Source organism: Elephas maximus, chromosome 24, assembly GCF_024166365.1.
Source record: "Elephas maximus indicus isolate mEleMax1 chromosome 24, mEleMax1 primary haplotype, whole genome shotgun sequence".
Classification (NCBI taxonomy): domain Eukaryota; kingdom Metazoa; phylum Chordata; class Mammalia; order Proboscidea; family Elephantidae; genus Elephas; species Elephas maximus.
The window spans coordinates 44945613-44968370 of NC_064842.1; the positions used below are offsets into that span (position 1 = coordinate 44945613).

The following is a 22758-nucleotide window of genomic DNA, read 5'->3' on the forward strand; positions in this document are numbered from 1 at the left end:
AGGAGGCAGTCAGGTAACCAGCGGCCAGACCGCTTGTCTGTGTGATTCCCACAGGGCCTGGCAAAGCTGGGCAGGGGTGGGCGGGGGGTGAAGTGCTGTCATTGGAGGAATAGAACCTTTCCTTTCTTTTTTGATGCTTTGCTTGTTTTCCATTCCTGAAAGTCTCTACCATATCAAAAGAAAGTTTTAGATTTTTCATGGAATTGACTGCTTTTCTCCCTAACTGTATAGCCAAGCAAGGGAGTAGGTGAAAAGACCCAGGCCCAGAATGCTACCCTTTGCATTGGCCCCGATTTCTCAGCCAACCGAGGTCTCTGACCTACCTGTTGTTTGCTTTGTGTAGATCCTGACAGGTGAGGACTGGAATGAGGTGATGTACAACGGGATCCGTTCCCAGGGAGGGGTCAGCTCAGGCATGTGGTCAGCCATCTACTTCATCGTACTCACCTTGTTTGGAAACTGTATCCTTTTTACTTAATATCTTCCTCTTTGTGCTGCCTGCCTGCCTGGGTCCCCATTTGAGGAGGTGGTGGGGTGGTGGTAGTAGAGCTGGGGTAAGCGGAATAAAGAGGGTGGACATTGTTCGATCTACTAAGGGAAACAACGATCCTGATGTTAAGGAACTTGTATGATAGTTGAGTAAAGAAGGCAAATAAAGCAAAACAGAGTATCACCCGAATTTGTGAAATCTGTAGTGTACACAAATAATAACATAGGAGGCTTTTATACTGAAGGTTAGAAATACTATGATCTGGAGAAATAAGAGAGGACAGAAATCAATGTAGCCCTGGAATAGTGGATAGATTATAATATTAATGAATTAATTACATGTTAATATAGAACAGTGCCTGCCACATAAAAAGATCTCAAAAAAAAAAACATTAGCATGATTAATTGCATGCGAAAGCAGGACAATGAATGAGGAAGACTGAAGAAGAGTTGACGCCTTTGAATTATGTTGGCGAAGAATATTGAATATACTGTGGACTGCCAGAAGAACAAACAAATCTGTCTTGGAGGAAGTACAACCAGAATGTTCCTTAGAAGCAAGGGTGGTGAAACTTTGTCTCACATACTTTGAACATGTTATCAGGAGGGACTAGTCCCTGGAGAAGGACATCATACTTGGTAAAGTAGAGGGTCAGCGAAAAAGAGGAAGACCCTCAAGGAGATGGTTTGATACAGTGGCTGCAATGATGGGCTCAAGCATAACAATGATTGTGAGGATGGCACAGGACTGGGCAGTGTTTCGTCCTGTTGTACATAGGGTCGCTATGAGTCTGAACTGAGTTGATGGCACCTGACAACAACAACAACAATATGATTAATACTACTAAGTGTAGCAAACATTTATTGTATTTGGGTTACATGGGAGACCCTATACTCAGTGCTTTGTATGCATAGTCTTATCTATTCCTTACCCTGTATGACTTAGAAGACATAACTTGATCAAAGTCAAACAACTCATAAATTGTAAAGGAAGACTAGAAACCGAGTTGATATAACTCCAAAACCCAGGTCTGGTCACAGGACCTAGAATGGGAAGATTTGTGTTTGAATTCCAGCTACTTTGTTTGCCAGCTCCTCGACCTTGGGAAAGTCACTTAATCTTGCTGAGCTTCTTGTTTCCCATATGAAAGGAAGATAGCAACATCTATCTTATTTGTTAGTTGTGGAGATTACATGAGATAATCCATTTGAATGTGCCCTATAAACTGTGCTTTGCTATCCTGTTGTTAGAATTTGGGGGGAGTGGGGCTTGCCTTGAACTGGGATCGGTAGAGTAAGAAGGGAAGCCATATAATGCAGCTATACTTTTGTATTTTCCATAGTCTCACAGAGAAGAGCTGCTCCTTTCAATTTTCTGCCCTGAAATATTTATGTGGTCCACAACGGACTCTAAACCAAACATAAAAAACTCATAAAAAGAAAGCCACGTGGTGCATCACTGAAATGGAAGGCCAGTTTGTCCTGTCGGTACCTTGATTTTCCTGTTATTCTGAGGGTAGTCAGGCCTAGACTTTTATGCTAGAGCTTATTCTATATTCCACAACACATGGGCCTCAAAGACAGCTGGAAAATTGGGACTTCAAGAGTTACAGCATGGAATTGAAGTGGGTTTCCTAATGATGTTTATCTGTTCTGTGACTTTTTTTTAATGAAATAATGGTAGCCTGCCAGAACTCTGACAAGAGAATGAGAGAAGTAAGTTAGCATCCCATTATTGACAGGTGGTCAGTGATGGGAACTATGGAATCTCACTTCTTTTCATAGGAATAGAGTAACATGAGGCCCATTGATCTAGGTGGGCTTCAATTCCAGCCTCCCAGAAAGGAAAGGTGGAACTCATTGAGTTCTCAATGCATCTTGTTGTTCAGTGATTCTCTTGTTATTGCTATGAGTAATGGACTTTTCTGAAGGCCTCCTCACCCTATCTTGGTCCCCTGTGAGATTTGGTTCAGGTATTTCTTTGTCCTGTGCAAAGAGAGAAGACATATCCTTTTTCTCCCTCAAACAGATTAGTGTAACATTTCCCTTCCCCTTCCCATGGTCCTTATTTATGTGACTCTTTTGGGTAGCATCTCTTCCTGCTGTTGTTCCAGGCAGGAAAGACAAGTGGTCACCTCTCACCCACACTGAAGCCTTTTATTTCTCTTACTTGCCCATCCTTAACTCATCACCGCCAGATACGCTGCTGAATGTGTTCTTGGCCATCGCTGTGGACAATCTGGCCAATGCACAAGAGCTGACCAAGGTAAGCATTGTTCTCTGGGGATCCAGTGGTTCTCTAGTGCCATCGGGCACCCTTTGGCTGTTGGAATGCTTCCCAAAGTCTTCCTGATCTGGTTCAGAAAGGCCTTTTCTGGAAGCTTCTGGGTATTTGGAGAGCCACAGACCTAGTTCAGTTTCATTGAGTTTGGTGAGCCTCAGGTCTCTTGTGGAATACAGAAAACAACAATTTAATCTCTCTGAGCCCTCAGAGGGATCCTTTGCAGGATTATGACGTCACAAGTAAAAGAAATACCAGAGACATGGGTTTAAGTTCCGTCTCTGCAGCTGTAAGCTGTGGTTCTGTGCCTTCAATCGTGCGACTTAACTCTCTGAGTAAGAGTATGAGAAGGGGCAAGAGCATCGTAATTCCTGGGGAGTGAACATCCAGAGGTCCTAGTCATCTGGGGGAAGTTTCAGTGAAGCCAGACACTGCATTTCTAGAAGAGTTGATTCTTTCTTTACCATGATTCATTACTCCAGGGGAGAAGGCATTACTAATTACAGTGGGATAGCCTATGGAGATGATTGAAATGCAGATTTGGTCTGGGCAGAGGCACATAGCATCCTGGTAATATTTCCGAGCATCTTCTGTGTTCTGTGATGCTTTTCCCTACATCCTTGAGCGTCTTCTTATCTTCATGGTGTTTCAGTGAAAATACCAGTTTTAGAATCCGGAAAGCTGGGCTTGATCCGTCAGCTGCCACTTCCTGGCTGTTCTTGGGTTAGGCCCTTGGCCTCCATTAGCACTGGTTTCCTCGTGTGTAAAATGGGAATGATGTATCTGCCCTGTATTCCTCACAGGATTTCTGTGATCATGAAGTAAAATAGTGTATGTGAAACCTAGCATGTTATGAAAATGCATTATTAGTAGCTCTAGTCATTTTCATACTATAGCAACCATATAGGACAGAGTAGAACTGCCCCACAGAGTTTCCAAGGAGCTCCTGGCAGATTAAAACTGCTGACCCTTTGGTTAGCAGCCGTAGCACTTAACCACTAGGCCACCAGGGTACATGATCGCTATGAGTCGGAATCGACTGGACGGCACTGGGTTTGGTTGGTTTTCTAGGAATTTTACCTGAATTGGCTTTCCTAGGTAACATGTTTAGAAGCAGAATTGCAAGTGAGGGGGTGAGATCTTTCCCTGAGTACCTAGGATGGGGCTACTTAGTTGTGTGGGGAAGAGGGCATGATGGGATGTCCATTCTCAGCACCTTACTCCAGGGGGCTCTGGTGGGAAGGACCCTGCTTAATCACTTCCAGACACTGCCAAACATGTGGAAACTCTTGGCTCCTGCCTCTGCCCTTCACAACTGTAGCCAGCTCCACTGAGGGCTGAGGCAGACTTCTACCAGCTCTCCTGAGTGGCCCTTGGGGCAGGACAGAGACAAGCATTGCTGACCCTGCCAGGGTTGTGGAGACCTGTATACTGCCTCTGCTGTCTCCCAAGGTGTCTTCTGGACCTGGCCATCTGAGGCCTCTGAGCCAACCCAACCTCATACTGCCTCATTTAACTTTTCTCTTACTTTCCTTACTTCACCTAGTTTTCAGAACATAGAACCAAGGGAAGGTACTCTCCTTTATGGGGATCCCACGCAAAGGCATCTCTGCTTTGTGTCTAGGATGAACAGGAGGAAGAGGAAGCCTTCAACCAGAAACATGCACTGCAGAAGGCCAAGGAGGTCAGCCCAATGTCTGCACCCAACATGCCTTCTATCGAGTGAGTCTGCTGTCTCCACGTCACTCACCCTGGGCTCCTGTGGTAACAGTTCATCAACTCAAAAAATGATTTATGATTGGAGTGTACCTATTTTATGCCAGGAACTATTCCTGGGAATACAACAGTGAGCAGGACAGAGTCTCTGTTCACATGGAGCTTTTATTTCAGTGAGATCATAAACACACAGGTAATTTCAGATAACAATAAATGCTATAAAAAATAAAACTGAGCAATAAGGCAGAGAATAGCAAGAGTCAGGAGAAATATCTTAGGACAATCAGGGAGGGAATCTCTGATGAGGTGGTATTTAATCAGAGGCCCAAATATGTAGAAGAAGAAGATCATTGATATTTTGAAGAAAGATTGTTCCTCACAAGCTCAGCAAAGCCCAGTGCAGCTGGTGTGTAGTGAATGAGGGGGAATAGAAGGAGACAAGACCAGGGAGGAAGGCATGAGCTAGCTGTGGAGGTCCGTAAGGCCCAGGTGAGGAATTTTTTAGCTTTTGCTCTAATTGCAACCATGGTAGGGCTTAAAGTAGAGCAATGGACGTGATAATGATTTATACTTTTAAAAAAGATCACTCTGTTCTGTGGAGAACAGATTGCAGAGGCCAAGAGTGGAGTCAGGGAGACAGAGCATTTGCTTAGTGTAAAGTAGATAAGAGAAGACGGTAGTTTAGACCAGAGTGGAAGCAGTGGAGGAAATGAGAAGTAATCCCATTCAGGACATGTTTTGCTAACAGAGCCAGTAGGATGAGCTAATGAGTTAAATGTGAAGGTGGGTTTGAAGAAATGAGAAGAAACAAAAGCAGCTCCCAGGTTTTAAGCCACAGGATTGATGATGGTGTATTTACTGATACCTTGGAGGATTGTGGAAATCAAAAGTTCATTTTGACCACGTTACATTTGAGATATCTATAAGATATCCAAGTGGAGATGTTGAGTAGCCCATTGGTTACTTGAGTCTGGAGCTTAGAAGTCAGGGTTAGAAATAAAGACCTGGGTGGGGGGTTATTTGCATTAACTGGTATTTAAGCCAACAGCTTGCTAGATGACCCAGGAGAGTGTGGGTAGAGAAGAGCTAAGCACAGAGGCCTAGAGAATTCCAGTCTTTAAAGGTCTAGCAGAGGAGAAACCAGCAAAAGAAACTGAGGGGAGCAACCAGGAGGTAGGAGAAAGAATAGTGTCCTGGGAACCTCTCGAAGAAAACCTTTGGGAAAGGAACAATTGGACAGTGATGTAAAATACTGTTGGACCATCAGGTACAATAACGACAGTCAGATGACCATTGGATTTGCAAGGTCAAAGTTGTTGGTGGCTTCTACAAAAGCAGTTTCAGCAGCCTGGCGGGAACAGAAACCAGTTGAAATGGGCTAGGGAGAGAATGGAAGGTGAGGAAGTGGAGCAGCGAGTACAGACTCTTGTGAAAAGGATCCAGCATGGACCTTCAGTTGATGGTAGACCTGGGGTAGTCGGTTTGGGCCCTGAGTGGGTCTGACCTGTGCATGGTGAGAGAGAAAAGTTGGAGGAGAGGCTAACAGGTGACTCTACAACCATCAACTTCCTGTTGTTGCGTCTGGGCCCACATAGGACTGTGTGAGTAGCACCAGGGTATCTGTGGGGAAGGTCTGAGGCCTCTGGGAGTGTGAACCTCTCTCCTGGCACCAGACCTTGTCACCCGTTGCTTGGGGTCAGTAAGGAGGGAGCCCTTGGTTGCCCCGAGCTTGTGTGAGGAGGCTCCTGAATGGCCTCTGCCTCACCATGAGAGCATTCAGGAGTTCTGTGTGGGGGCTTCTTTCCCTTCATGGTCATCTTCCTGCACTCACCTTTGAACACTGGGAAGGCCTGGCTCTGGGCCCCTCCTCTGTGAGTGAGAGAGATCCCCTCCCTTCACCAATTCATTAAAGGTTGATGAGGAAAGGCAAAATATCTCCTTCCTCTCTGGAATATTCTCTTGGGCCTTGAGTAGTGTCTACCACACCTTTTCCTAACATTTGGGTTAATACACACACACACACACGTATGTATATATATATACATCCAAAAATGCTGATGGGTAGGAATAACTGTCACTTAGGAGTAGGTGGTTCTATTTGCTGAGAAGAGGAAGCTGGGGGAGGAGTGGGTTTGGAGAGATGTGAGTGGGAAGATGCTTGGCCCAGAGTAGAAACTGTTTATGGAGGGAAGAATGAATGAAATTCCAGTAGGCACAGGGCTGCAGGAATGGAGCAGTGTGTGTGTCAGGGCCCAGCAGAGTGGAAGGGGCTGCTGCAAACATCCAAGATGGGCAGAGACCTAGGCTTAGTTGTGCTGCATGTGCTGGGAGGATGGGGGACGCTGGCGTGAACTACCTCAGGGTACGTGCATGCTGTTTGCACGTGCAGGCAAGACTACTATTTTCTGGACTATGCTATAACTAAGTGCTAATGTGGATGTCTGCGGAGAAATGTGAAAAGAGCATTATTACAAACTTGCCAACCAGAAGGCCTGAGTGCTAGCTAGTCATAATTATGTCACTAGCATGCTCTGTGACCTTAGAGAGCCATTTAGCATCTCTGAGCCTCTGTTTGCCCATCTTTGAAATGAGAAGAGTAACACCTGCCCTTCCTGCTCCACAAGGTTATTGTGGACAGTATTTGGGAGGCCATGTTTGCATGAGCTGGAGTTGTGTGGCTGTTTCTCTGTGGTTTTAGGTATGAAGGTATGTTATTGATGCTGGTAGGGTGTGAATTTGGATCTTTGCATATGTGAATGGAGAGGTGAAGGCGAATTGAAAGGTGTGTCTGATTTGTGAGAGAATTAGAGGCTGTATCTGTCTTTTGCCTGACCAGTGCTGTGTGTGTGTGTGAAAGAGAGAGAGAGAGAGACAGAGATAGAGAATGAGAACTCTTCCATGTAATTACACTCTCCCACATGTGCTTCTATGAGTCTGAATTGACTCGATGGCAACAGGTTTGGGGTTTTTTGTGTTTTTTTTTTGACACATGCCACTGTAGGATTGGTATTTAAATATTTGAGAACTTGCAAACAGATGGTGTCATGTACTTTCCTAGTGGGTGTGCATGCTGGCTATCTAGAGTGGATGCTCCCATTCCCTATATGCTGCCAAGCGTCTTGGCTATGCCCTCCTGCCCCTACCTGTGCATTATCGCATTGCTGGCCACTTATGCTCAAGGATGCATTCCGTTAGGAGCACAAAGGCATCTCCACAGTGCAGTCTACATCAGTCGGTGCTTGCGTGGGTACATTTTACCTCTCCCAGATACCCAGTGTGAGGGTGCAGACCAGCTCCCTCTCCTCTCTCAGTTCCACCTTGTATGAGGCCCTTCTGTACATGTGAGATGTGGCACTTGAGCTGGGTTAGTTTGCCTAGCATGTTCTCCATTGACAGGTGCCAGTTTTATCAAGGAAGGAGTGGCATTTGCCAACTTCCCAGGCTCAGGCAGGGCCCATTGGGCCAGGCTGGGTCTATCAGCCCAGGAACTGGGGCTGGCTCACTCTGAGGGTGTTTCAGATGCATGTCCTCCGCCTGAGCCTTGACCCTCCACTCAGCAGTGCATTTGTCCAAGCATCCTATTAGCCTTCAAAGGTGCTACCCACTGCCTTTCTAACCTTCCATTGACGTCATGTTTGAAAGGACACAGTGCCTGCCTGTGGAAGAATTTTTTCTCTGTGCAAAGCTAATAAGGTTAATACTGTGCTTTACCCAGATGAGCTGACCTAACCTTCAAGGCTTCTGGCAGGGCCATTGCATTGCAGACACGCAGGAGGCACCATTCATGTCATGAGGTGCAGGAATGGTGGCCCATGCAGGGGCGGCCCTGCCTGTGACCATGGGCTGCTTTTCTCCTTCCCACAGTGTCCTCAGTTGTGTGCATGGCAGAGCGTGTGTTCACCTGCATGTTTTGTGAGATTGAGACAGGGGCTGTTATGGGAGTGAGGAGTTGGGGAGTTGCACCCATGTGAGTATGCTGTGCTAGCCTAGAAGTGAGTGGGGAGAAATGCATCCATTCATCAAAGTTTACAGGATTTCCAAAATAGTCCTCTGATGGATATCCAGGTGAACGTGGGAGTGCCGGCAGCATGGTATCTGAGCATCTGGGGCCATAGGTTATGTGAAACAGTATCTCCTTTGAGTTTCTGCATGTGTGCTCTACAAACCAGATGCATGCATTTGCACGGAGCAAGGACTCACAGGTCACTCCCTTGGAGAATTGAAGGTTGGGAGTCTAAGGAAGGCCAGCAGGCATGTGGACAATGTATGGATGTGCAGAGGACTGGGTGCCTCTCTCTGCAAATCTGCTGGTGGCTGTGGGGCTTGAGGTGCCTAGAGGTTGGGGTAAACTGAACCTGTTCGTTTTTCTTTCCCAGAAGAGACAGAAGGAGAAGACACCACATGTCGATGTGGGAGCCACGCAGCAGTCACCTGTATGTGTGTACCGGCTTGCGTGTTTGTGAGTGGTTATGTGTGGGCGTGGGGACCATGTGTCTTTGTCCTTGCCCTGGACAAAGTGGCACTGGGTGTGCATATCAGCGTGTGCCTTGGTGTGTGCGTGTGTGTCTGTACACATGATTTGTGGATATGCCCCTTTGCACCTTTCCACTTGGGCTTACATCAGTGTGTGTCCAAAGTATGTGAACCTGTGTGTTATTTGCACTTCTGTTCAGCCTGTGACTGGGCATGTGTTGGCGTTGGTAATTAGTGTTGGTGGGTATGTCTTTTACCTAGGCAGTTGTGTACAGCTCTATGTATGCCTTGGTGAGAGTGCGTGTGGGTATAACCTAAACAGATTGTAGGTATGTGCCCACAGGTATATGTGAGTCAAGGAGTAGTGCCTGTCCCCTCCCATGTGAGCCAACACCTGTGTGCCCTTCTGTACGTGTCACGCTCATGTGTCCCTGCTGCCACCTGAACACTCACCTAGGCCCCTGAGTTGAAATAATCACCTGTGGTTTTAGTATGAGCTGATGGCCTCTGCACATGCAGTCTTCTGGTTTTTATTAGCATTGATGGAAACACCCACAGCACTTTCTTGATGTTAAGACTCTTATAACTTGAGTCTACTTGCCACGCTCTCTCTCTTTGATGGTTTATGGCCATTGCTCAGCCCTGACTCTCACAGGCTGTAATCAGAAAGAGAATGGAAAGGCAGAGGAGAGGAGGAGGAAGAAGCCAGGACCTTGAATTAAGGGTCATTGGTGGGCACAGAGTGGGCAAAGATTGATGCCCTGAAAGCAAAGAAGAGCAGGGGAATTAAGAGCTGGTAAGCCTTTATACTGACTTTTTTCTCCAAGCCTTTATACTGACTGCCCTAGCAGCAGGCTAAAACTTGTCCTGGCCCTTGGGGACTCAGTCTTGGGGTTGATGTACCCACTCCCCAGCCCCCAATCCACAGCCTGCCCCTCAGCTATTACAGAGCAGGGATTAGAGTGGAAAGCCCCAGGACTGGAAGGCTCTGGCCCAACGACCCACTCGTCTGCGGCCTACCCTGCCCCTACATCTTTCTGTGCTTCCTGTCTGCAGGTCCTGGGCTCTCCCATTTGCCCTCCCCACCACACGTCCCACCATTTTTCCATGGCTGCTGAGGGCTGCCCTGGGCCCTGTGCTGCCCTCCTAGCCCACAGCTCTGGGGTTCTGACTATGGCCCTCGCCCTTTCCCCTTTGCAGGAGGGAGCGCAGGCGCCGGCACCATATGTCGGTGTGGGAACAGCGCACCAGCCAGCTGCGGAGGCACATGCAGATGTCCAGCCAGGAGGCCCTCAACAAAGAGGAGGCCCCACCAATGAACCCCCTCAACCCTCTCAATCCCCTCAGCCCCCTCAACCCACTCAACGCCCACCCCAGCCTCTATCGGAGATCGAGGCCCATTGAGGGCATGGGCCTGGGCCTGGGTCTGGATAAGTGTGAGGAGGAGCGCATCAGCCGTGGGGGGTCCCTCAAGGGGGACGGAGGTGACCGGTCCGGTGCCGTGGACAACCAGAGGAGCCCCTTGTCCCTGGGCACACGGGAGCCTCCGTGGCTGGCCAGGCCCTGTCATGGGAACTGTGACCCCACCCAGCAGGAGGCAGGGGGAGGAGAGACTGTGGTGACCTTCGAGGACCGGGCCAGGCACAGGCAGAGCCAGCGACGCAGTCGGCACCGCCGTGTCAGGACAGAAGGCAAGGAGCTCTCCTCAGCTTCTCGGAGCAGGTCCGTCAGCCAGGAGCGGAGTCTGGATGAAGATGTACCCACCGATGGGGAGAAAGACCAGGAGCCCAGGGGCAGCCATGGGACCAAGGAACCAGCAATGCAAGAAGAGAGAGTCCAGGATTTAAGGAGGTAAATTACTCCCAGGAGTACCCTGGAGTAGAAAAACATAGCACAGACTGGTGTTCGGAGTTATTCAATATGAGCTTTCTGAACCTCAGTTTCCCTTTCTGTGAAGTGAAGATGATGCTAACATGCACTTTATAATGTATGTGTAAATATAATAGGAAGTAGGAGCTTGGCCCTTGACAGCTAGGGTCTGTTCTTCTAGGGCATCTCATGTTGGAATTGAGTCATGGATGGATGGATGGACACTGCCATGGTTCTTAGCTCCTCCCTGCCTGGCTGGGTAGATGGTGAATTGAGAGGTTGGTGGGAGCCAGTGGATGCTACCCATTCTCCAGCAGGGCTCCTCAGGCTCTGCCCCACCTATGCCTCTTGCCCGGTTGGTTGTTACTAGTTGCCATCAGATCAATTCCAACTCATGGTAACCCCGTGTATACAGAATAGAACTTCTCCATAGGGTTTTCAAATCCATGACCTTTCAAAAGCAGATCACTAGCCCTGTCTTCCAAAGTACCTCTGGGTGGGCTCAAACCACCAGCCTTTTAGCTAGTAGTTGAGTGCTTATCTGTTTGTGTCACCCAGGTACATCAGCCATTTTGGAACAGCTTCTTATGGTCTGGGCACCAGCTTTGTCTTCTCTCTTTACAGGACCAACAGCCTAATGGTACCCAGAGGCTCCGGCCTGGCAGGAGCCATTGATGAGGCAAACACACCTCTGGTCCCGCCCCATCCAGAGCTGGAAGTGAGGAAGGAGGGGGCACTGACAGAGCAGGAGCCAGAGGGCAGCAGTGAACAAGCCCTGCTGGGGGATGTGCAGCTAGATGTGGGCCGGGCCATCAGCCAGAGTGAGCCAGACCTCTCCTGCATCACGGCCAACACGGACAAGGCCACGGAGAGCAGCAGTGTCACCGTGGCCATCGCTGACGTGGGCCCCCTCGTGGATTCCACCGTGGTGCACAGTGAGAGCACAGCCCCCGTCCCCCACACCCACACTGCCCATCTCAGCCAGGGTTGGGGATGAGGGCCTTGCAGTCATTCCAGTGGAGCCATCTGGGAATCCCTACCAGCAGGACTAAATTATTCATCAACCAATATCAAAGGGCAGCAGTTTTTTCCCAGCTTGTAGGAAAAAAAAAAAAAATTATTTGGAATTTTCTTAGTCTTAAGGTTGCCCATAAAATTCCCTTAAACCTTTGGCCCCTGCGACCACATTAAAATCTTCAGAGATCACATCTGATTTCGTACCTACTGTATATTCAGCTGGAGCCCAGCTGGTGCAGTGATTAAGAGCTTGGCTGCTAACCAAAAGGTTGGCAGTTCGAATCCACCAGGCACTCCTGGGAAACCCCGTGGGGCAGTCCTGCTCTGTTCCTGTAGAGTCGCTATGAGCCACTATCGACTCTATGGCAACGGGTTTGGTTTTGTTTTTTGGTATATATTCAGCTGTTCCAATTCAGTGTATGAATATTTGATGGTGTTCTCCAGGACCCCTGAGATGCTCTGGGCAGGTTAGGGAACATCTATGTAGTGGCAAGAGTCTGGAGTGAAGGTGGCAGAGGGTTCTGTGCCTGTTTCTGCCTAGCGAGTGGCCTTGAAAACCCTCTGAGTCTCTTGAGGCCTCAGTTTGTCATCTGTAAAGTGAGAGCACTGAACTAGATGATCCCTGAGGTCTTTCCCTGTACCAACATTTTCTATTCTATTACTCTTATCAACTCTTCTCTCCCAGGAGCTTTTAGTCACACATTCTGTCAATCACAGTCCCCTCAGGCAACAGATGTCAATCTAAGAGACCTTGAAGGGAAGCACAAAAGAGAAGAACTTAACCCACCACCCCGTTTCTGCACTAACCTCACACCAACCGGGCTCCCCATCCCTGCTCTCACCCCCAGCTATCTCTGCACCAACCCCATAACCCATCCCTGCACTCACCCCAAACACCCCATCCCTGCACTCACCCCACACCCCATCCCTGCTGTCACCCCACACCCAATCCTTGCTATCACCCCACACCCCATCCCTGCTGTCACCCCACACCTCATCCCTGCACCTACCCCATACCCTGTCCTTGCTGTTACCCCATACCCCATCCCTGCTGTCACCCCACACCCCATCCCTGTCACCCCACACCCATCTTTGCACTAACCCCATAACCCGTCCCTGCTCTCACCCCACACCCCATCCCTGCTGTCACTCCATACCCCATCCCTGCACCTATCCCACACCCCATCCTTGCTGTCACCCCATACCACATCCCTGCTGTCACCCCGCATCCTGTCCCTGCTGTCACTCCACACCCCATCCATGCTCTCACCCCACACTCCATCGCTGCTCTCACCCCACACCCCATCCTTGCTGTTACCCCACACCCCATCCCTGCTATCACCCCACACCCCATCCCTGCTCTCACCCCACACCCCATCCCTGCTGTCATCCCACATCCCATCCCAGCTCTCATCCCACACCTTCTCCCTGCTGTCATCCCATACCCTCTTTCTGCTCTCACTCCACCCCCATCCCTGCTCTCGCCCCACACCCCATCCCTGCTCTCGCCCCACACCCCATCCCTGCTCTCACCCTACATCACATCCCAGCTCTCATCCCACACCCCATCTCTGACCCAGAAGCTCTTTTGGTCTCTGCTTGACTTTATATTCTAACTAATAAAGAAGATATGTTTTCAACCTTCTTTTATGTTAACCAAGTTTAAGAAAGCTTGGTCTTCCCTCTGTTCTCATTCTGGGGCTCATCTAAGGCCTTGGTCATAGCTAAGAGCATGGATACTTCCTATGACTTACCTTTCAGAAGGGCCTGGCCACAGAGGTTTACTTATATAGTAAAACCCGTGAGAGCTGGAGCTCCACGGGATTGCCTTGTTTTTCAGGGTCTCGCAAGTTTTCCACCTTTGACAGGGTGCAGTTTTAACACTTTTCCATCACTCTATCAGTGGAAAATATTTGAGTTTTCCTTCTCTGACAGGTTTCAATTTTACATAGGTTCCAGCTTTCACAGGTTTTATTGTACAAGGTTTCAAGGTAGAGTCATTCAGTGAACAGAGAGCAGTGGGAGAGGGTAACTTGATCGCTTCCCCTTCCTGGTAGCCTCAACCTCCTGCCAACTTAACCAACACTGTGCCTTGCATCTGGAAACAGAGCAGCAGCCCTAGATACCCACTCAGGCTCTGGCTTCTTCATCCTCCCTGTTCCTGGAATGCAGTACATGGACCCATACTCACATGAATATTGCATTCTCATTCTGTATTAATTATGGCTGAAAAAAGCACAGCCAGAAAGGCAGCTGCAAGCAGAGTAATGGTTTCTTGAAATCTTCCATTGCAGTGTGATTTCAGGATATGGGATGTCTAATCAGGAACCCATACTTTACTTCCATAAAGGTATTTGAATTCTCTGAACTTCGGTTTTCCCATGTATGTAATGGGAACAATGATACATGTCACTAGGAGTCAATGTAAAAATTCGATAAATGAATATATACAAAGAATCCAGTATAAACTCTCAACTTTGTAAACTGTGTGACAGAACCAGAAAAAGGGGACCATTCATATTATTTATATAGCAGAAAAGGCTATACACATAAAATTAAGGCGATGGTCAGGAAAAGAGGAAAGGCTTAATTCAATGGTATCTAATGAATATTTACCCCCATATTTGCAAGGTACCTTGCTAGGCTCATTCCTGTAGCCTTTTTCCCTCCTCTCTACCCCCATCCCCACTTGAAAATGAAGGCTATCATTCTCACTTGTAGCAAGGTTTCTGAAGATTTCAACATGTTCCTCTTGCAGTTAGTAACAAGACTGATGGAGAAGCCAGTCCCCTGAAGGAAGCAGAAATCAAAGAGGATGAAGAGGAGGTAGAGAAGAAGAAGCAAAAGAAGGAGAAGCGTGAGACAGGCAAAGCCATGGTGCCCCATAGCTCCATGTTCATCTTCAGCACCACCAACCCGTAAGACACCTTCCCTTCCCTCCCGCTTTGGTGTCGGGGAAAACAGCCAGGTGCTAAGCCAGGATAAGGTGATGGGAAGAAGGACCAAGGGCCTAGTCGTCTTCCTCAGCCTTCCAAGTCAAGTGTGACCAGATACCTGAAGCATTCAGAATGCCCACTAGGTGAGGTGGGTCATTGAATTAAATAGGCTCAGAGTTCTGTCTCAAGAGTAACTTAAAGCAGGAAAGCGTGAGGAGTGCCATGAGAAAAGGGCCCGCCATTTGTCCTTTGGTCAGTGAGTGAGATGGGAGGAGGAAGAAAGCCTCCTGGAGAATGTGTCACCAAATATTCCGGATGTGGACAAAGCCAGGAATGCGGAGCCTAGAGTGACCAGATCACCCATTGCAGTTTAAGACTACTGGTCCCACTGCCCTATACGTGGATTTTGAAATGGGGAAATTCCTCAGAGCAGAGGTAGGGGTGGCAGAGAAGAGTCTGGAAGATTAGAATCAGGAAAGATAGAATTGTGAACAGAAGCTGCCTTCTGCCCTTGAAATGAGCAAGATATGCACATAGATCAGCTTCTGGGGCCAGGAAGACAAAGGCTTTCAGTGGCCACGTAAACATGGTTCAGGCAAGGATCTGGGAAGAAAGGTACCCAGTTTCAGGTATATCCAGCCATCCATAGCTAGAATGTAGTCCATAGAATATAGTTACTTGAATCAGACTATTCGGGGCTCATGAAAACCTGTTGCTGCTTTCATCAGGAATCATAGAATCAACGTCTATGTTCATATGTTTGTTGGCTCTTTATAATTTCCTTGCTATGTCCTAGCTCCCTTACTGTGGGGGGAGGGGGCAGGCATTGAGATATGGCGAGGGGCTCCACATGTAGCCACCCTGAGGAGTTTGTCTCGTCTGATGCTGGCTGCTCCCGTGGCTCATACATGCTTACAGCTAATGCATCTTGGCTTGTGTACTGCAGCCTCTAACCAATTCGATTACCTTCCCCCACTGGGGCTTTAAATCAAGGGTGGTGCCTGAGAAATTAAATTGCTCTCCCTGGTGGCTTCCTCTGGCGAGGGCCTGGCAGTCTGGAGGAGGCTGCTGTGTGTGTAGGGTGGAGGGGAGTAAGGGATGGGGATGGGAGGGAAGCGGGGACAGCTCAGCAGGGCTCCACCGTCCTGCAGGATCCGGAGGGCCTGCCACTACATCGTGAACCTGCGCTACTTTGAGATGTGCATCCTCCTGGTGATTGCAGCTAGCAGCATTGCCCTGGCAGCTGAGGACCCTGTCCTGACCAACTCCGAGCGCAACAAAGTGGGTGCACAGGGTCATTTACCAGCCTCCATAGTGCCTTGGTACCCATCCTGCCCCAGCACTCCCCATCGCAGCATTAGAGGGGAACTGGGATGGGTGGGAAGAGAAGGTTGATCCTGAGGAGTAAGTGTTCCTTAGGGAGAAGTATGAATCATTCCTGGGCCAGCACCCTACCCCGCCAACCATACTGCAGGCCTTTATGCTTCAGCAGCGGGCCTCACCCCCAGAGCCTTCTGTGGGCTTGGATGTGGGGTCTTTATGCTTCACCAGTGGGCCTCACCCCCAGAGCCTTCCGTGGGCTTGGATGTGGGGTTTCACACAGAGCCATGGGTGAAGTTGGGAGTTGGGACCTCTCCTGGAGGTCCCAAAGGTATCTCTCAGGAGACATAAGGGAAATGTGGAGGATAGGAACTCACAAGCATTCCAGGTACTGAGCCAGAAGCGGAAGGAGAGATTTGTGAAGCAATTTAGATCCAAGGAGTTTAATTCTGAGCAAAGAGAGGGAAGGGCCAAGGACCAGCTGCTGGGTCAGATGTCTCTAGGAGGATCCACGTCCCTTTCCTCCCTGTATCCATTCCCCTCCAACTAAGGGTTACAATTCCAAGCCTTTGTTCTGGGGTAGAAATGAGTGGGCCTGGGATGGCAGTGTAGGACTGCATGTATCTGTGGGCAGGTAGGGTTGTGTGTAGGTGGGTGGCCACACATGGTCCTCTTTTTCTCCGTCATATCTTACAGGTCCTGAGGTATTTTGACTATGTATTCACTGGTGTGTTCACCTTTGAGATGGTCATAAAGGTAAAAGCCTCTAGGGAAAACGGGTGCTCCTGGGTTTGGATGGGTCACCTGTCTTCTCCTCTAGTATAGGGACCTTCCCCAGTACTGCCACCTACCGGCCAATGACAGAACCTCACTAGGACCTCTGTTGACCCCCTTCTCTAGCCTCAGAATCCTGCCGAACTGTATTTTGGCAGCGCATGACTGGGTGGATATGTTTAGACTGGTGCAGACCTGTGGATATGGCCTCAATAAGAGCCAAGCCTACTCCCAGGAAGCAGTGGGAAGTGCAGACAGGCTTGGGAACTACGTTCTCCTTCCCAGTGTGCTTCCAGATTTGAGCCTGGGAGAGTACCAAGGCAAGGGGCTAGGTAGAGATGAGTCTTCTAGAATTCTGTTTAGCCCCAACCATACTCACTCCCCTCAAGTGCATTCCCCACCATTCTAACACCCCACATTTCTCTCTTGTTCCCAGTGCATAAGCATTGGGATTTTACCCATCCGTACATATGAAGGATGCTTGGTGCTATAAGCTACAGATGAATGAGGGAATGTAGCAGGGTCCTGTGATAGCCAAGGAGTGTAATTGAACCCTGGGCCTCACAGTTACCTGGAGACAGCCTGTTTGACTATCCCCCCCCCCCCCCGTCTTCAGGCCCCAGTATAGGGTAGTAGAGACAATAGCAGTTGAGAGATTGGCATGATGAACCCAGAGCACAGGACGACCACTGTCTGCACTTCCTAAGCTCATCTGTGGCTGTTCACATCTTTCTTTCCAGATGATAGACCAGGGTTTGATCCTGCAGGATGGATCCTACTTCCGAGACCTGTGGAACATCCTGGACTTTGTGGTGGTGGTTGGAGCATTGGTTGCCTTTGCTTTGGCGTAAGTGATTATTTTCCTGTTCTGATCCCTTCCTTCCCCTCTTTCTGAAGACTCTGGCTGATCTGAGGCCTTCTCCAGGGCCAGCCTGAGAAAGAATGCACTCAGAGTCGTACCAAAGAATGCTACCCTGGAGACATGTTTTCAGGTTATGCTCAGAAGAGTCTTATAGCTTCAGCCCATGTGCCCTAAAGGGTAGAACAGGGGAAGGAGGAACAGGGAGAGTCACTAGGGAGAAGTCAAAGGCCAGGATTCCCTTTGTTGGAGATGAGTAAGCATAGACAGACACTCACCACATGGGGCAGTACCTCCATAGGCTCAGAGATGGTTTCAGGGACAACAGCTGGGTGATCCTTCCATTTCTTGATTCTGTCAAACAAAAGACCAGCTTGGAAGAAAGAAAGGTATAGAAGATGTGTAAAACTGGAGATTACAGAATCCAGGGCATAGAGGAATTCTCAACCCATGAATGGAGGCACCCCAGAGCCATTTCAGGGGCCTAAGAACCATACTGATATTTTTATCTCCAAAAGAAAGTACTTTCCCAACCTTCCTTGATAACACACTTAGGAAAACAGTCTTAAACTGTTCAGACCACTAAACCATGTTCCTTATATTTGGAGAATTTTTTTTTCAAACATGGATCTAGTTATAGCATGTTTTCAACCATGTTCTGATATTTCCTGTGGAACCCAACCCAAGAAGAGGCTCTCCTAGCCCTCCATGCTGTAGTTGAGAGCTAAGGATGCTGCCTCTGCCATTTTCCTGGCCAGGTGTGAAGAGTGTCACCCAACAGGATGAATGGCAGCCTTTTAGGTTTTGTCTGTACCTTGTTCCACTGCCAGAGAAGCCTTGCTCGCCCTCTCCCAGGTCGCACAGTAGAATTCCTGAAAGACTGATTCCACCAGCCTCTCTGAGTACAAGTGGGGGACATGTCTTCTAGCAGGGTTCTCTGTGATGGGGCAGAAGGAAAGCATTTGGGAGCTGCTGCCATCGATGGCAACTCAAAAAGGAAAAGAACAAAATATCTCCATAGGTTGCCCTTCCCAAGTAGTCAGAAAGAGATCATCCCACCCTACCTTCTCCCCAAGCACTGTCAACATTCATCCCTTGTTCATTGCGATGGTGAAAAGGAGATTGGATGAGAGTTAAGAAGGAACATGTCATCAAGCTCTGTATATTTGAGCAAGTTAACTCTGTTAGCCTCAGTTTCTTCATCTCTAAAATGGGGACAAAAAGTGTGTGAAAAGTGCTTAGCGCAGGGCCTGGTACTGAGTGATCAATAAAAGTTAATTTCTTTCCTTATTCTTCAATTCTCCCATCGTATCATGAAGTCTGAATATAGGAGTAAAGTACATACTGATGCATAATGTATGCAAATGGTAGAAGACCAACCCAGGCTGGTTTCCAAGATTTGCTTATTTTAAACACACATACACACTCACACATAGCCCACACCTCCTGTGCCTGCGTGCTGGTAAGACAGCAGGTGTGTTGGTGCTGGTGTGGGGAGGAGGTGCATTCTAAAGGAGGTCTCTGTGGGCCTGCCCCATGGTCACAGTCAAGCTGTCTCTCCTCAGATCCAGAGAAGGTCGATGTGCTGTAGGGTCGTCATCTGTCTTGTTCTCTCTTTGTGCCCGTTGAAATGTGGCAGTGGTGGCTTTGGTGCTGGTGGCTCCACCCCGGAACTGAAGCCTCTCTGTTGGTCCTCAGACCAGGTACAGTGCAGGGGGCCCAGAGATCCCCTGATTCTGGGGTCCGTGCTTATGTGATGGATTGAGAATTATGACCCATCACTTGCTTTTAGTGATGTCTCTTCTTGAACTTTTCCTTCATTTCCCTCCAAAACGTAGGTGGTAGCTGCTCATCCTTCTCACCCACTCTGGTTTTACTATCATCCTTCTGAGCTTACCTTGCACATTTCCTCTCCCCCTTCACCTGCTCACAGAACAGGCTCACACTGTCCCCTCCTCTGTTTTCATCACATTTGCTGAGGTCTAGGTAATGCTTTCTCTTGCTGATATACCTGTGCTTCCTAACTCTGCTCTCTGCCTTTCCTCATTAAGGGCACCAGAGAATTCAGCTCTCTGACCACGTTGGCAGGGTTAGCAAGAGCTTCACCTGCCAGCAGAGCAAGGGCCTGGCCTGGAGCAGAGAACAAAATGAAGTCACCGAGCCTGTGTCCCACCTCAGGGCTCATGGTCAGGGGCTCAGGCCAGAAGGAAGCCAGATTTCGGTTTGTCTGCAGGCTTTTCAAGTCTCTTCCTCCTCGTGGATACCATTATCATAGTCATCCAATGTAATTTGCCCCCGTGAATGTCCACCATTCAAATAACCTTACTCTTGTCCTAGTTTCTTTCTCTCCTGAAATTGAACCGTGCCCTACTGGGGCTTCTGGGAAAGCTATTGATCAATCAGTTTGAGCAACTGATGTGGTTTCCATGGTAGCAACTTTATGTGGCTCACCAGAAATCAGAGGTCATTTGGTATCTCCTCCATCACTGCCAGCCAAAGCCTTCTCAGAACCCAGCCTACTTCCCCCAAACCAATGCCCCTAGCCAAGGGGAGGCAGTGGCCTCTAGCTGAATTCTCAAGGAAAGCTACTCTGTCCACCAAGCCCTTCTGCTGCAGAGACCTGCACGGAGGTGATGCACCTGCCATCATGTTTGTTTACTATAAGCATATATGTCATTTATGTCGTGGCTGAAGAGAAACCTCTGTTCTCTATAGCTACGTACATCAAGTAAAGGGATTCTTTATAATGTAAACCTGACAAATTCTGTTTGGGAACTTTATTAACTTTTGAGAGAGAAGGGGATTTACTTTGTAAGCATGGATATGTCAGGGGATAAGAAAATAAATGGAAAGATACCATTCTGTGACTTTCTCATTCTCCCCGGTCCACTTTTACATTATAAAGCATTTATAAGAACACTCGAGTCTCCCTTAAGCCCGACCTCTCCATAGTGAGGTGGGCAAAGTTTCAACAGAGGTTGGGTACTGCTCTCCCTCATTCTGTTGCCCTCACAACACCCCACTTCCTGGGCCATATGGAGATGTAGAGTGTTGGCCAGCTATAAATGTCCCAAGCTGTGCCTTTTCTTCTTTGAGTTTTCAAGAAAAGTCTGGTGAGTGACTGGGTCTGTGACACTTTTCTCTTTGATCTTTTTTCTTTCTGAAAAAGGTGGGGGGGGAGGGATGGTTCTTCTGTTTGATCATTATTTTACACCGAAGGACCACAAACTGTGTTCTCCAGTTCCCATACAACCTGTTGCCATCACTTCCGCCTCCTGGCCTCCTCGGTAGGCACGCAGAGATGGCTACAGCCTTGGCATTTCTGGGTATCTGCACATAAGGCATGTTTTCACTTTTCAGGGTCCCCCCTGGGGTCAGCTGTCTTATAGTGAAGTCATGTGACCACTATGCCAGGTTCAGTTTATGAGCCTACTGGATCCTGTGCACTAAAGACGACGCTGTCTGTGTTCTCGTGTTTCCTGTCTTCAGTGTTTAGTGAAGGGATTGGGAAGGCAGGTGGGCAAGGACAGGCTCTCACAGAGGAAATGATGCAGGAGAGGGCTGGAACGTGTATGTGAGATATTACACCTGCACCCCAACCTAGGACCCTCTCCGTCTCCATTTTCATTGCAGTGTGTTATTTAGCTAGCTCAATTCAGATAGGCAGGCGAGCTATTCTGGGTTGGATCCTAAGTGGTAGACTCACAGCTTGTAATTGTTTGTCAGCCCAAACAGTTTAATAGAAAAATAACGAGCAATTCTCCTCCCTCTTCCTCCTCACTTTGGGACTTAGTGTGGCCAGAGCCTCAGTCAGAGTCATGCAAGCTCTCTGGCAGCTGATGCCAAAGCTTCCCATTGCCTTTTGCCATCATAGCAGGGCACGAGGTAAGGTCAAGACTCCCTGGCACGCAAGGAATCTGGATCACAGCTGCACTTGGCCTGTCATTACTCAGTCCTTAGCCAGAAAGGAAAAACATGACTTGGACTGCCTCTTGATACCAGAAGGAACTGGAGTTCCCACATTAGCTATTATTACATTCTTTTCATTGAAGTCTGTCACTTTCCTGACACTTGACACCCTGCCCCACTCTCTAAGATGGATAAGGTTTATTGAATGAATTTGGAGCCAGCCGCAGCAGCAGAACTGGTTCTAAAGTCCTTCCATGAAATACACAGGTGCAGACGATTTCAGATTTGAAAGGGCCCTAAGGAGCCACAGAATATGCTGCCCTGGGTCTGGTTTTGCATTTAGGTTTTTGTGAAGGCCTGGTTGCATACATGTGAGAAAGGAGTGAATAGTCGGAAGAGAAATACTAGGGCCTACTCACACTCAACAGAGCATAGTAATCACAGATCAAGCATTCCACCATGCCCCTGGCTGTCCCTTATCCCTATTCTTCATTACCTGCCTGTGTCTAAACAGTCCCGCTCAAGCTTTGCCTATGGAGCTTCTTTCTTGACAGCCCCTATTCTTCAAGAACCGAAAGGGGAGTCTCCCAAAGGGGGCTGTGACTACGTATTCATCTTGTAGGAAAAAAGAAATAGTGGACAAAGTCCTGCTGCATGCAAAGAAGACCGATTTACCGCTGAGACAGGTCATCCAGTTCCACTGCTCTGTGGCAGAGAATGAAGGATTAGAATTAAATTTAGCCATCAGGTAGCCCATTAACTGTGGATTTAGGGCAACAGCTGAGAAGGATTTGGAAATTTCCAGCAGTGAGTAGATAAAAGAATGTTGTGCCTTGAGACTCTAGCTTTGTTTTAGAGTCACCTCGAGAGTGACTTCATCTGACTTTGTGCCCAGGGAGGGACAGTGAAGGACATTAGTGCCCATGGACTCTTGGGATACCCACTGCTGTATTATATACTAGCTACCTTGAAAATGGGGTTTGGGAGGGAAAAAGAAGGGACAAAGTGAAAATCACAGTGGAGGAAGGGTCTGAAAGAGAGAGATGAGTCCTAGTCTACCTGCTCTTGGTATTAAGCTTGCGTTTTTTTGGGGGGGGGGTTGGGGTTTGGTGAGC

At 48.4% G+C, this 22758-nt stretch overlaps 1 protein-coding gene across 1 annotated transcript in view; it reads left to right on the forward strand.

Moving 5' to 3' along the window:
* Positions 1–22758, forward strand: part of LOC126066847 (voltage-dependent R-type calcium channel subunit alpha-1E) — a 360842-nt gene that overhangs the window by 276371 nt on the left and 61713 nt on the right. Inside the window, exons 16-25 of the mRNA XM_049868254.1 lie at positions 344–461; positions 2688–2755; positions 4395–4492; positions 8863–8919; positions 10160–10810; positions 11453–11763; positions 14604–14763; positions 15933–16062; positions 16798–16857; positions 17616–17722. Of these exons, the coding sequence (XP_049724211.1) occupies positions 344–461; positions 2688–2755; positions 4395–4492; positions 8863–8919; positions 10160–10810; positions 11453–11763; positions 14604–14763; positions 15933–16062; positions 16798–16857; positions 17616–17722 (1760 nt within the window). The remainder of the gene's footprint in view (positions 1–343; positions 462–2687; positions 2756–4394; positions 4493–8862; positions 8920–10159; positions 10811–11452; positions 11764–14603; positions 14764–15932; positions 16063–16797; positions 16858–17615; positions 17723–22758) is intronic.